Here is a 12492-nt window from a genome sequence, read left to right as displayed (position 1 = left end):
GTGGCCCGAGGGTCCCAGGGGTGCAGCAAGTTTGCTCCAGGGTTCATTCCCACCATTTCCCAGTGTTCTGCCACTCCTCATCACTCTTGGTCCTGCACAGGCCTTGTGCCAGCCACACAAACTCTGATTTCCCTTGAGTCCAGGTTTCTTATGCTCTGGCTGCACTGCGTAATGCAGGGAATTATTCAAAAACACCCAACACGTTCTCAGGGCAAGAAATACCGGAGACAACAGGCAAGTTTCGCCTGAATTATTCTCTTAGAGATAAATCAGTTTTCAAGAGAGGTTAAGACTTGTGCCATCACTGGCCAAGGGGAAAAGTCTTTAGCATTATGTAAATTTTAAATCCCAGTGTTACTAATTGGAAGACGCTTTCACCATTTTTTACACAAGATCTCATAGAATAGATTTTAGTCACAAGTCACACATACCTTAGAATCTCCCTTAGGTTTGATACTATTGAATACTATTTTTTGATACAGGTCTTGAGGCAGTAACTAAAGCTTGCTGAAGTCTGCTCTTCTGATAATCTCCAAGACAGAACATCACAGAAGGAAACCTTTTCCTTCTGATTATTGCTTCTGTCACCCACACACCAAACTGGAAATCAATAATGGTGCACACATTAGCAACTGTAACTCCCTTTCTGCATCTGGCTCGATGCCACGGTTGTTATTACAGCAGCAGTACAACCATCACTGCGAGGGGTGGAATTGAACACAGGGACACCTCAGCCAGGCTGAGCAAACAGCTCCTGTGAGACACAGGACACCTGAGATCACAGCACACCTCACAGTCCCCAGGAGGAACCACAGCTCCTGCCTCACTGCCCAAGGAAATGATGTCCTGGCTTTGACAGTGCTGCTCCCACTGGTGTGCAGGCACCAGTCCCTTCTGCAGACTTTTATGAGGTACCATAATTTAAAATTACTTTGAACATTTCATGTCATGATACAGAATGTGAGGCATGAAAAACAAAGGCCCCACTTGTCACACACATTCAGCCTTCAGCAGTTGTGTAAGCAGCACTGAAGCAGTTGATTTTCATACCCATCTTATTTCTCATCTTTGATACAGGATTCAGATTTGGAGCCCTGTGACCAGCTCAGTCTGTTGAACTGACATATAGGAGACACAAGCTTGAATTCCTCAGCTTGCAGTGCACCCACAAACGGCCTCTCCCCACCAAGGGCTGCATTGACATAAAACATTTTACAAACCACAACTTGTCTGACATAATTTTGAATTGGTCTGCATGGAACCAGGTTTAGGTACCTGTGAAATACACTTAGGACCAGAAACTCCACCTCCTCTTTTCACCTTACTACAAAAACAACAGCAACACACTGTAATATGTATATGAATTATTTATACTGGGAATTCCTGTATCATGGAGCAGAACAAATGGACACAGGAATCCAGCAGGGTGAGTTGGTCAGAACCTGCCCTTAAACCCCTCCTCCTCCCAAACTGGTTAACTGAATTTAAGACACTGTACCAAATAAAAACTGCCCTAAGTCACCAAAAGGGCACCCAAGAGGCACCAAGGCCCAACTGCTGAATGGAGCTGCCTACAAATTTCTGTTTGCTACTCCCACGACAAATGCCAAGGAACACAGAATGCAGCACAACCACCTCATTCCCTGGCAAGCTCTGTGATGGTACTGGCAACTTCTCAGGTGAAAGTTCTTCATCACCTCCCAGCAGCACCATGGAACAAGATTGCAGCTCCATTCACCAGAGACTTCAGGAACAATTGCTGAACCATCCATGTAAATTCTACCCCAACTTGGAGCAGATCACTCTTCCAGAGACCCTTACCCCTCTGGTGTGGCACTGGCGTTGCAGGGGGATCACCAAGCACACCCCATTCATTGTATGCTGAGGGCAGCAGCTGGAGCTCAGGATCCAGAACAGCAACCCACGTGGGCATGGGCAGGGCAGTTTGGTTTCAGTGTGAAAAGACAAGTCAGAGACACAGCTCAATTCTTAACACTTTTATTCTTACAGTTCTAGGTTTGAACTGTACATGCAGAGTTGCATAAGTCACAATAGAGATTTACAGTGGATTCTATTCTATGGTAGAGTGCAATCCAGAATCCTTGAACAGTATAAAAAACAACTTTAAACATCAAGACCTTGTTAGGAGCAGAAGGATTAAAGCTTCCCCAAGAGATTCAGCTCTCCTAGATACCTAGTTACTAGGTACTGTATGTTAGACACTTAAGAATTGAAGAGCTGTGTAACACTAAACAAACTTGAACACCCTGATGTCTTCCCATCTTCGTTACTTCTTTCCACATTTCTGGCAATTAAGAATAAGTCAAAAACCCTGCCACCTGCAACCAGCTAATACAGACAAAAATAACTACTCCTTACTTGCCTGTTTAGGGTTGTACAGTGTTAAAGAAAATATTCCCTCAATGGCATTTTTATCTCACATCAGCTGAAAAAGCAATGTAACAAAAATAAAGGTATAACATCTTCGAAAATAAATATAAAGAGGGAATGCAGACAAAGTGTCAAAGATTTTTTTTGGCAGGTAACATTCATAATATACAAAATATAACTTATTCATATTAGCCAAGGAAACATTCATGAGTTCCTGTAAACTCGTTTAATCCACCTCCTCCATGCGTGATGTGTCATCATCTCCTTCGAGAGGAGGCATCTCCTCAGTGACAGCTGGACTGGCTTCCTCTGCAGCAGTGTCATCTTCATCGATGCCTGTGCAGGAAACACACACCCATTAATGCTCACAGCACAACCCAAACCTTTCATCTCCACAGTACTTTCAAGCACCTGAGGGTTCAATTTCCACACTACCAAGCAGGACCAAGACAATACACCCTGAGCTCACAGGAGCCAGGACACATTTGTTAACTTACCCAGGCCAAGTTTGATCATTCTATAGATGCGGTTGGCATGTGTCTGAGGGTCTTCTAGGCTGAAGCCAGAGGACAGCAGCGCTGTCTCGTACAGCAAGATGACAAGATCCTTCACAGACTTGTCATTCTTATCAGCCTCTGCTTTCTGCCTCAGTGTTTCAATGATGGAATGGTCAGGATTAATCTCCAGGTGTTTCTTTGCTGCCATGTATCCCATTGTGGAGTTGTCCCTTAATGCCTGGGCTTTCATGATCCTCTCCATGTTGGCAGTCCAGCCATACGTGCTTGTTACAATGCAGCATGGAGAAGTAACTAAACGATTGGACACAACAACCTGCACGGGGAATACAAAGCACAGGTTTGCAATTTAAGCATTTCAACAAGTACAACTGATTTACCCTAAATTCATTTTACATTGACTTTTACACACAAGTAAACTAAGAACTATTTTTACCTTTTCTACTTTCTTTTCAAGGATATCTTTCATTATCTTGCAAAGATTTTCAAACTTTGCTTTCTTCTCCTCCTGTTTCTTTTTCTCCTCCTCATCTTCTGGAAGCTCCAGACCCTCTTTTGTGACAGAAACCAGGGTCTTGCCTTCAAATTCCTTCAGCTGCTGCACACAGTATTCATCAATGGGCTCGATCATGTAGATCACCTCCAGCCCATGTTTGCGGAGACGCTCCACAAAAGCAGAGTTGGCCACCTGATCCTTTGTTTCACCTGCAACAAACACCACCACAGATGAACCTCAGCACTAACAGCAGCTTGTTCAGTTTCTGCAGAGCCTATGCAACAGCTGTGGTGCTTCATGGCCCAAGCACAAGGGAAAAACAGCACCAACAGCCCCAAAGACACTCAAGCAGTTTAAACTGACACTCCAGTATTTAATACTCTTAACTGACTTGAAAGCAGATTTTTATTTCCTGAAATAAATTTTTTACAGGTAAAAAATGCTTCCCATTCCTGCCAAGCAAGGTAACTGAGAACCCAGTAACATGATTTATAAAACCCCCAGAAGGCAAACCTACACACAATGCTGGCCTGACCATTTCAGGTCCCAACTCACCAGTAATGTAGTAGACATGTTTCTGGTTCTCCTTCATCCGAGTGCAGTAATCCTTCAGGGAAACCATCTCATCACCAGAGGCAGATGTGTAGTACCTCAGCAATTCTGAGAGCTTCTTGCGGTTCTGCGAGTCCTCGTGGATGCCCAGCTACAAAAAGCAAGAAGAAAATTCACTTAGTGATTCCTTCAGGTAAATACTGAACTGCCACAGTCACCAATCTGCAACTGCCAACATCAGCAGTGCTCAGCAGAAAGACTACAAACCTTGATGTTCTTGGAGAACTGCTCATAGAACTTCTTGTAGTTCTCCTTGTCTTCAGCCAGCTCAGTGAAAAGCTCCAAGCACTTCTTCACCAAGTTCTTCCGGATCACTTTCAGGATCTTGCTCTGTTGCAGCATTTCACGGGAAATATTCAGAGGCAAATCCTCAGAGTCTACCACACCTCTCATGAAATCTGCAAACAACACAATTACCTTTGTTAGTCTCAAACAAACATTACCAGTCACTCTACATGCATGTGCCTCTGCCCATTACAAAGCACCCATTTGTTTCCATAGAACTCCAGTAAATATGAATTAAGCAGTACTTTTAACTGCTCAACAGCTGTTTGGAACTAAATTTTCCCCCTTCCAAAAGTAAACTACGGAACAGCTAAGCAGTTCTTCTAACTTTTCAGGGAACACTTTCCCCAGAATTATACTCACTCAGATATTCAGGGATCAGCTCCTCACAGTTGTCCATGATGAAAACTCTGCGCACATACAGTTTGATGTTGTTCTTCTTCTTCCTGTTTTCAAACAGATCGAAGGGTGCACGCCGTGGGACAAACAGGAGAGCCCTGAATTCCAGCTGCCCTTCCACAGAGAAGTGCTGTGAGAAAATAAGATGATAATTTTAGTCAGTTTGCCTGGTTCCACTTAAAAGCTCTTCAAATGCAGAACACAAACTGCAACACACTGGAGATCAGATTACAGAGCAGCTGAGACACTGGTGAGGAACAGCCTGTCCTCAGACACACTCAATTAGTGTTACATTATGACCAATTCAGAACACACTCAGCTCCTTATACAGCATACTGAGATTTAGAAAGCAAATGTGTTCTTATGACACTTAGCATTAAACAAAAGGCAAATACCTTTTCAAATAACATACTACTAACATAATTAGCTTTTTTATTTATATGTAACCTAGTCTGAAATTCAATTAGACATGGTGACTAAACTATTAACTGGGAAAGCACCTGTACTCCCTGACTGCAGAATTAATTCAGATTATCAACACCAATGCATAATGGATCGGTTGAAGCTGTTAAGCAACAGCTTCAGTGCTGTGTGTTATAGTTTATGTATCTACAGATACAGCAACTGTAGCTGTGTCTCAAGAGAAAAACTTACTTTGACAGCCAGGTGGTCTTCCCAGTCGTTAGTCAGACTCTTGTAGAATTCTCCATATTCCTCATTGGTTATGTCATCTGGATTCCTGGTCCAAATGGGCTTGGTCTTGTTGAGCTCCTCCTGATCAATGTACTTCTCCTTAATCTTCTTCTTCTTCTTCTTATCTCCATCCTTCTTCTCTTCTTCTTCATCAGAACCAACATCCTCAATCTCTGGTTTGTCCTCTGTCTTTTCCTCCTTATCTTCTTTTTCCTCTTCCTTTTCCTCAGCTTCATCATCACTCACCTCCTTATCACGCTCCTTCTCCACCTACAAAACAGTATCAGTACTTGAATTGCAGAAGCTGTAAATTCAGTAACAGTTCCAAGCACCCCTTGCAGCCTCACCAAGCCAGCAGACTCCAAGAACATGGAGTCAAGCTCTCCCTCCCACACTCCAAGGACTCTCATTCTGGGTGCCGACACAAGCGGGTGTTTCCATGTGCCATGAGCCAAGTTCTTACTGCTCAGTTTCATTACACTAAATGGCTCCTAACAATACATCTAGGCTAACTGTATGGAAACAAATACTATTGGATTGGAAAACATTGGGTTTTTTAACATAGTCCTGTGAAATACAATTTTAAGTAACAGGACTACATTTCCCCAGAGTGCAATATCTGAAAGAACTGAAACTAACCAAAGGAAGATTGACTATTCCTTCTTACATGAACTCCCACTTGTGAAAGTGATAATACTTATTTAGCATTTCCAGCAGGGTACATACAAAGAGTGTGATGGGGTAGCCAATGAACTGGGAGTGCTTCTTCACGATCTCCTTGATCCGCCGCTCCTCCAGGTACTCAGTCTGATCTTCCTTGAGATGCAGGATGACTTTGGTTCCACGGCCCAGAGGTTCACCTAGAACAGAATTTACATGTTTTACCTTGCTGTAGAAGAGCAGATTCCATTATTAACTCTTTAAAAACCACACTCCGCAATCAATTTTTCACCTTAGCAAAATGAAGCTTCTGTGTATAGAACAGCCTAGGTTATGCTTTCTCAAGTTCACTACATATACTTCAAAGAAGCTTCAGAAGAGGTCTACTATCCAGATCATAGTCTTTAAAGACTCTGCATACAAAGTTGTTTTCCAACAAATACTTTTCCATGTGTAAACTTTGAAAGCTTAATGCACCATTTACCTGGGCATCCCATACATATGAAATCATGCCAACTGAAATTACAAGATATGACCTGGACCTATGTTTGATGTAACACATTTTTTGTAATAATTTATTTTGTGTCTTTTTCAAGTCAGTTTGGCAATGCACTGTTGCCAAACATCTTTAAGAGATGTCACTGAGCAGGAACACTGAACACTCACCATTATCCAGTCTGACAGTGAAGGACCCTCCAGCTGAGGACTCCCAAGCATACTGCTCATCATCGTTGTGCTTGGTGATCACTGTCACCTTCTCAGCAACCAGGTAGGCGGAGTAGAAGCCAACACCAAACTGGCCAATCATGGAGATATCAGCCCCTGCCTGCAGGGCTTCCATGAAAGCCTTGGTGCCAGACTTGGCAATGGTACCGAGGTTGTTGACCAGGTCAGCTTTGGTCATGCCAATGCCAGTATCCACAATGGTTAGAGTGCGATCGTGCTTGTTTGGAATCAGGTTAATTTTCAGCTCTTTCCCAGAATCCAGCTTGCTTGGGTCAGTCAAGCTTTCATACCTGATCTTATCCAAAGCCTGCAAGAGAAGAGACACACTTTAACATTCTCTGACTATTCCTAGATAATTTCAGTAATTGCCAAAATTAACCAGACTACTTTTGGTACTTACATCTGAGGAGTTGGAGATCAGCTCACGGAGAAAGATTTCCTTATTGGAGTAGAAAGTGTTGATGATCAGAGACATCAACTGAGCAATCTCAGCCTGAAAGGCAAAGGTCTCCACCTCCTCCTCCATTGGTTGGTCCTGAGTTTGCACAGCTTCCGGCATCTGTGAAAGGAGAGGGAGGAGCTGAAATTCCATCCAGAACAGCTTACCTAACATAGCCTCTTACAGGCAGAGACAACGGCATTCTGAGATCAAGTTTTTTAACCACGTGGTTTCGGCACCAGAGTAACACACACACGACAAAGCCCTTCCCAGACCTTATTTACGGAGAGTAACTATTCAGAAGTTTTAAAAAATGCGGGAAATAGATAACAAAATTTTTACAATAGACTTGCATTACACTGATTTTACTCTGCAGCACCTAAGGTAAGACAGGACTACTCCACTCACCTCCCTTAGTTTACGGATTGATATACGACCTTTATTTTCCCGTTTCACACAAGCACCTAAAATCTTTACTTGAATTATTCTTTTCTTAGCCGCGTCCCTTGACTACTTTGCATACACAGCTATCCCCACCTCTAACTTAGATAGAACATTTGCATTAATGAATACTCGTCCTTCCCCGGCTGTAGCTGCCCGGCCGCCCCCGTTCGGGAGCCAGACCTTCACCCGGCCGAGCAGCGTCCGAGCGCGGCCCCGCCGCGATGGCGCCGAGCGGAGCGCCCCGAGCGCGGCCCCGGCCCCCCCCGCCCGCGCGGGACCGCGCCCCGAACCCGCGGGCGGAGCGGCCGAGCAGCGCCCCCTGGCGGCGCCCGCCGGCACCGCGAGACCTTCTAGAAACTGCCAGAGCCTTCCCCGGCTGCCCCCGCCTCCCGCCCGCGCATTCCCCACCCCCCCCCCCCCCCCCCCAGAGCGCTGCAGCCCCCGAACCCGCTCCTGGCCCCATCCCCTGCCCGCCGGTCCCCTCACGCCGCTTTCTCCCCATCCCCCCCTTTTCTTTCCCTCCTCCATCCCCCGCTTTTCTCCCGCTCCTTCCTTCCTGCCGCCCCCACTCTCTCCTCCCCCCCGCCGCTCCCTTCCCTCCTGGCACTCTGCTCCTTTCCTCTAACCCCCATTCCTTCTGCCCGCAATACCCTGTTCTTTCTACTTATGCCGCCTATTTCTCCCCCATCTCCGCCACTCCTTTTCTCTTGCTCCCGACCCGGTTCCCCCCCCCGCTCCTTCCCCCTCTCGCCCCCGCCGCTTTCCCGGTCCGGCGCTTCTCCCACCCCCGCTCCTCCATCTTGCACTCTCATGGCTGGGGGCCCATTCATTGAGAGCGGACCTCTCCGGCCACCCGGTACCTCCGCACCGAGGCGTGCTCGGGTCAGCCTCCCACAGCCCTCCCGCGCACGCTGCGAGGCGGAGGGGGCGCTGCAGCCGCAGCCCGGGACACGAACAGAGCCTTCCCTGACCGCCCTCTGCGCCCGCCGCTCCGCTGCCATACCGGCACCCCCCAAGGAGCGGCTCGCTTTCCCCACCTCCGCCGCCATTCTTACAAGAATGTAAATTTAGTAAGCTGGGTTCAAAACCGCCAACTTAAATCTTTTTTTCACCTCTACCCAGACTATAAGCTCCAATCACCTTTCCCAGGATCTACAGAAGCACAGAGGAAAGCACGATCAGCGCCACGCGGCTCCTACAGCACACCCCACCCCCACCACCCACGCAACTCCGCACACGAGCCCCGCATCCCAGCCACCGGACCCCGGGGTTCGGACGGAAAACGCTCCGTGCGCCGATCCACCACCGGCGAGTGCCAGCTGCTGCCCCCACCGCTCACCTTGGCAGGGGGACGGGGCGCTGCTCTCCGCACTGACGCTGTGACACAGCCCGCTCGCTCCGCTGTAGCCTCTCTAATGCGCGCTCCCCACAGCCCGCCCGATTTATATACGGCGGGACCCGCCTCCTTCCAGAACCATCGGGAACCTTCACCGCCGGCGCGGGGGGGTGCGGGGAGGGGGCCGCGAGGCGGGGGCGGAACAAGCCGCCCGAGGGGCGGGGCCGTGCCGCTCGCAGCCAATCGCAGCCGTCCGCGACAGGCGCCGCGGGGCCGGCGGCTGAATGGGCGCGAGCGCGCGCGCTCCCCGCGCCCCGCCCCGCTGCGCCCCCAGCGATTGGCCCGGCCGGGACTCCGGGGGGAGGGGGAAGCAGGGAGGAGGCGGGCTCGTGCGCGGGAGCCGCGCGGGGCGGCGCCGAAGGGGCGGGGCCCGGGGCTGTGGCGTGTGCTAGATGACGTCACTCGCTGCCGAGCCCCGCTCCGAACGTCCTAGAAGGGGGCGGGGCCGGGGCCGGGGTCTCTCCCCCCCCCAATCCTACCCCATTCTCCCCCCGCCCCCGCGGAGCGGCAGGGAAGGCCTGGAAAACTCGGGGTGCCCCCTCACTCCTGCCGGGAACGGCGCGGGGCTGGGGTGCGGGGTGGCTGTCACCCTCTGTATCCCCGTGCTGAACCCCTGTCTCCGCTGCGCGGCCGGTGCGCCGGCGTGCGGCTGTGCGGGAGCGCGGGGGTGCTCAGGTGTGCGGGGTGCAGGTGTGTGAGGGTGCTCAGGTGTGTAAGGGTGCGGGAATGCGGGATGCTCAGATGTGTGGGGTGCAGGTGTGTGAGGGTGGGAGAGTGTGGGGTGCGGGTGTGTGAGGGTGGGAGAGTGCGGGGTGCAGGTGCGGGACTGTGCCGGACGGAGTGCGGCTGTGCAGGTGTGCGGCGGCGCGGAAGTGAAGGTGTGCGTGTGCTCAGGTATGCAGGTGCAGTTGTGCGAGATCAAGGATTTAAGTTACTTAAGGGTTTAAGGTGCGGGCTGTGCAGCTCTGTGTGTGCGCAGGTAGAGGTGCGCAGCTCTGTGGCTCTGTGTGTGTGCAGGTGGAGGTGCGGGCTGTGCAGCTCAGTGTGTGTGTGCAGGTGGAGTGTGCACTATGCAGCTCTGTGTGTGTGTGCAGGTGCGGGCTGTGCAGCTCAGTGTGTGTGTGCAGGTGGAGGTCTGCACTATGCAGCTCAGTGTGTGTGTGTGTGCAGGTGGAGGTGTGCGCTGTGCAGCTCAGTGTGTGTGTGCAGGTGGAGGTGTGCACTATGCAGCTGTGTGTGTGTGTGCAGGTGGAGGTGTGCACTATGCAGCTCAGTGTGTGTGTGTGTGCAGGTGGAGGTGTGCACTATCAGCTGTGTGTGTGTGTGCGGGTGGAGGTGTGCACTATGCAGCTCAGTGTGTGTGCAGGTGGAGGTGCGGGCTGTGCAGCTCAGTGTGTGTGTGCAGGTGGAGGTGCGGGCTGTGCAGCTCAGTGTGTGTGTGCAGGTGGAGTTGCGGGCTGTGCAGTTCTGTGTGTGTGCAGGTGGAGGTGCAGCTCAGTGTGTGTGTGCAGGTGCAGGTGTGCGCTATGCAGCTCAGTGTGTGTGTGCAGGTGGAGGTGTGCACTATGCAGCTCAGTGTGTGTGTGCAGGTGCAGGTGTGCGCTATGCAGCTCAGTGTGTGTGTGCAGGTGCAGGTGTGCACTATGCAGCTCAGTGTGTGTGTGTGTGCAGGTGGAGGTGCAGCTCAGTGTGTGTGTGTGTGCAGGTGGAAGTGCAGCTCAGTGTGTGTGTGCAGGTGCAGGTGCACACTATGCAGCTCAGTGTGTGTGTGTGTGCAGGTGGAGGTGTGCACTATGCAGCTCAGTGTGTGTGCAGGTGGAGGTGCAGCTCAGTGTGTGTGCGCTGTGCAGCTGCCGCCGTCCCCTCGGCCGGGACCAGGGGCTGCGGGAGGGCGGCACCGCTGCCCCTGCCCTGCTCCCCGTGCCCTGCTGGCCGGGCAGGATCCGGCCGCGCTGCCGGGCGTAGCCGGGTGAATCACAGCTTAGGGATGCTGTGGTAACGCGTTTCGCCTGCTCAGGAAAAACAACACCGGTTCTCACGCAGCAGGTATAAGTCTGAGAGTTAACAAAATTCTGCCTCTCGGTCTGTGCACTTGCACGGGGTAAAAAGAGCCGTGGGACCGAAGCCAAGCGGCTCAGCAGACCTACATAGCTATGCAGTTACTTAAGGATTTAAGTGCTAATAGTAGACATGAGGCGTAGGCCAGTGCTGCTGGGTTTGTAACAGCCCAGAGCCTGAAACCCGCTGGGATTCTCAGCCTGAGCATGGCCTTTGCCAGTTCATCTGGGAAATCTTGGGTGGTGTTCAAAGGGCACTGCAAGAGACACCTTTATACATACATTTACATATGCTGCACAAAGGCTTTGATATGTACCCATCTCATTATACCAAGCAGCTCTGTGATTGCAGCATTTAGCAGGGCGGGTATTTTTATATCCTGAATGACCTGATTGGGAGCAGGGAGTTAAATGCAGATCTTCCACATCTCAGGAGAATGATCTGCATCCCATGTGTTCCAGACCAGACTTCTAAAACTTTCTTCTTGGAGCTGATCCACTTTCGAGGATATAAATACCCAGAGAAACTACATGTTAAAATTATGCACTGATGTAAGCATGAATTTAGACATACCTCCTTGCTCTAAAGAATGGCTATATATTTGAGGAATAAAAAGAATGTTGTTTCTGTTGCAAAAATTTATTTCAGGTGTAACTTCTTTCCATTTTCTTTTGGCTCTTAAATGTGCCCCAGACTTCTATCTAGTTCGACATCTGTCTGACTTTGGGGAATTGAAGTTTAAGTTGCCTAACCTGCCCTTCTCCAAGTTGAGTGTCTAAAATAGACTGGCTAGCATGAATTAATATTCCAAGACTTAGATCCGTTAACACATTTAATCAAAAATCCTCATGCTGAACTTCATGTCCTTTGTATTGGTTATCCTGCAGTTTTAACCCAGATGAGCAAATCTGATTGAATTGGGGTGCGCTGGCTTAATTTCTTTTTGTAGCTTTGTGTTGTCAGAGAGTTTTCAGTATTCTGACAAGAAGATACATTAAGTACACATGTAAAACATGCAGGAACACCAAGCAATTAAAATTACAGCTTGTCTTGCTGCAGTTTCTGCAATATCTGGATCAGTACATGCATTGGTGCAGTGTCTTAGAGGACTCTGCCCTTCTCAATCCTGGTGCTCAAGCTCTGACCCAAGCAGTTGGCCAAAATACAGGATCCTGCAGGTTAGTTAATTAGGTGGAAAAATTAATCATGGTGTCAACAACATAAAAGGGTGTGTAAATGAGCTGCTGCTCAGCCCACAGGAGAAATCAGACTGTAAGGGTGAGGTTATTTGCTCACCATTCTAAGCCACTGAGAAAGTTGGCTTTCAGCCAGTGCTCAGGCTTGAAAGTTCTGCACTTGTGTCTGGTTCACTTTCTTG

General features: G+C 49.4%; 1 protein-coding gene across 1 annotated transcript; it reads right to left on the bottom strand.

The window, feature by feature from the left end:
- Window positions 1-1982: 1982 nt before the first annotated feature.
- On the bottom strand, window positions 1983-9158 carry HSP90AA1 (heat shock protein 90 alpha family class A member 1). The gene is made up of 11 exons (XM_063159940.1): window positions 9000-9158; window positions 7178-7336; window positions 6718-7084; window positions 6118-6251; window positions 5353-5661; window positions 4663-4828; window positions 4222-4412; window positions 3958-4105; window positions 3343-3611; window positions 2889-3222; window positions 1983-2727 (listed from the first exon to the last, which is right to left on the bottom strand). The coding sequence occupies exons 2-11, from the start codon at window positions 7334-7336 to the stop codon at window positions 2618-2620; spliced, it is 2187 nt and encodes a 728-aa protein (XP_063016010.1). The 5' UTR covers window positions 9000-9158; the 3' UTR covers window positions 1983-2617.
- Window positions 9159-12492: the final 3334 nt, after the last annotated feature.

The sequence above is a fragment of the Melospiza melodia genome, chromosome 6, assembly GCF_035770615.1.
Source record: "Melospiza melodia melodia isolate bMelMel2 chromosome 6, bMelMel2.pri, whole genome shotgun sequence".
Taxonomy (NCBI): Eukaryota; Metazoa; Chordata; class Aves; order Passeriformes; family Passerellidae; genus Melospiza; species Melospiza melodia.
Note: the sequence above shows the minus strand (reverse complement) of the source record. Positions and strands in the feature narration are given on the sequence as shown.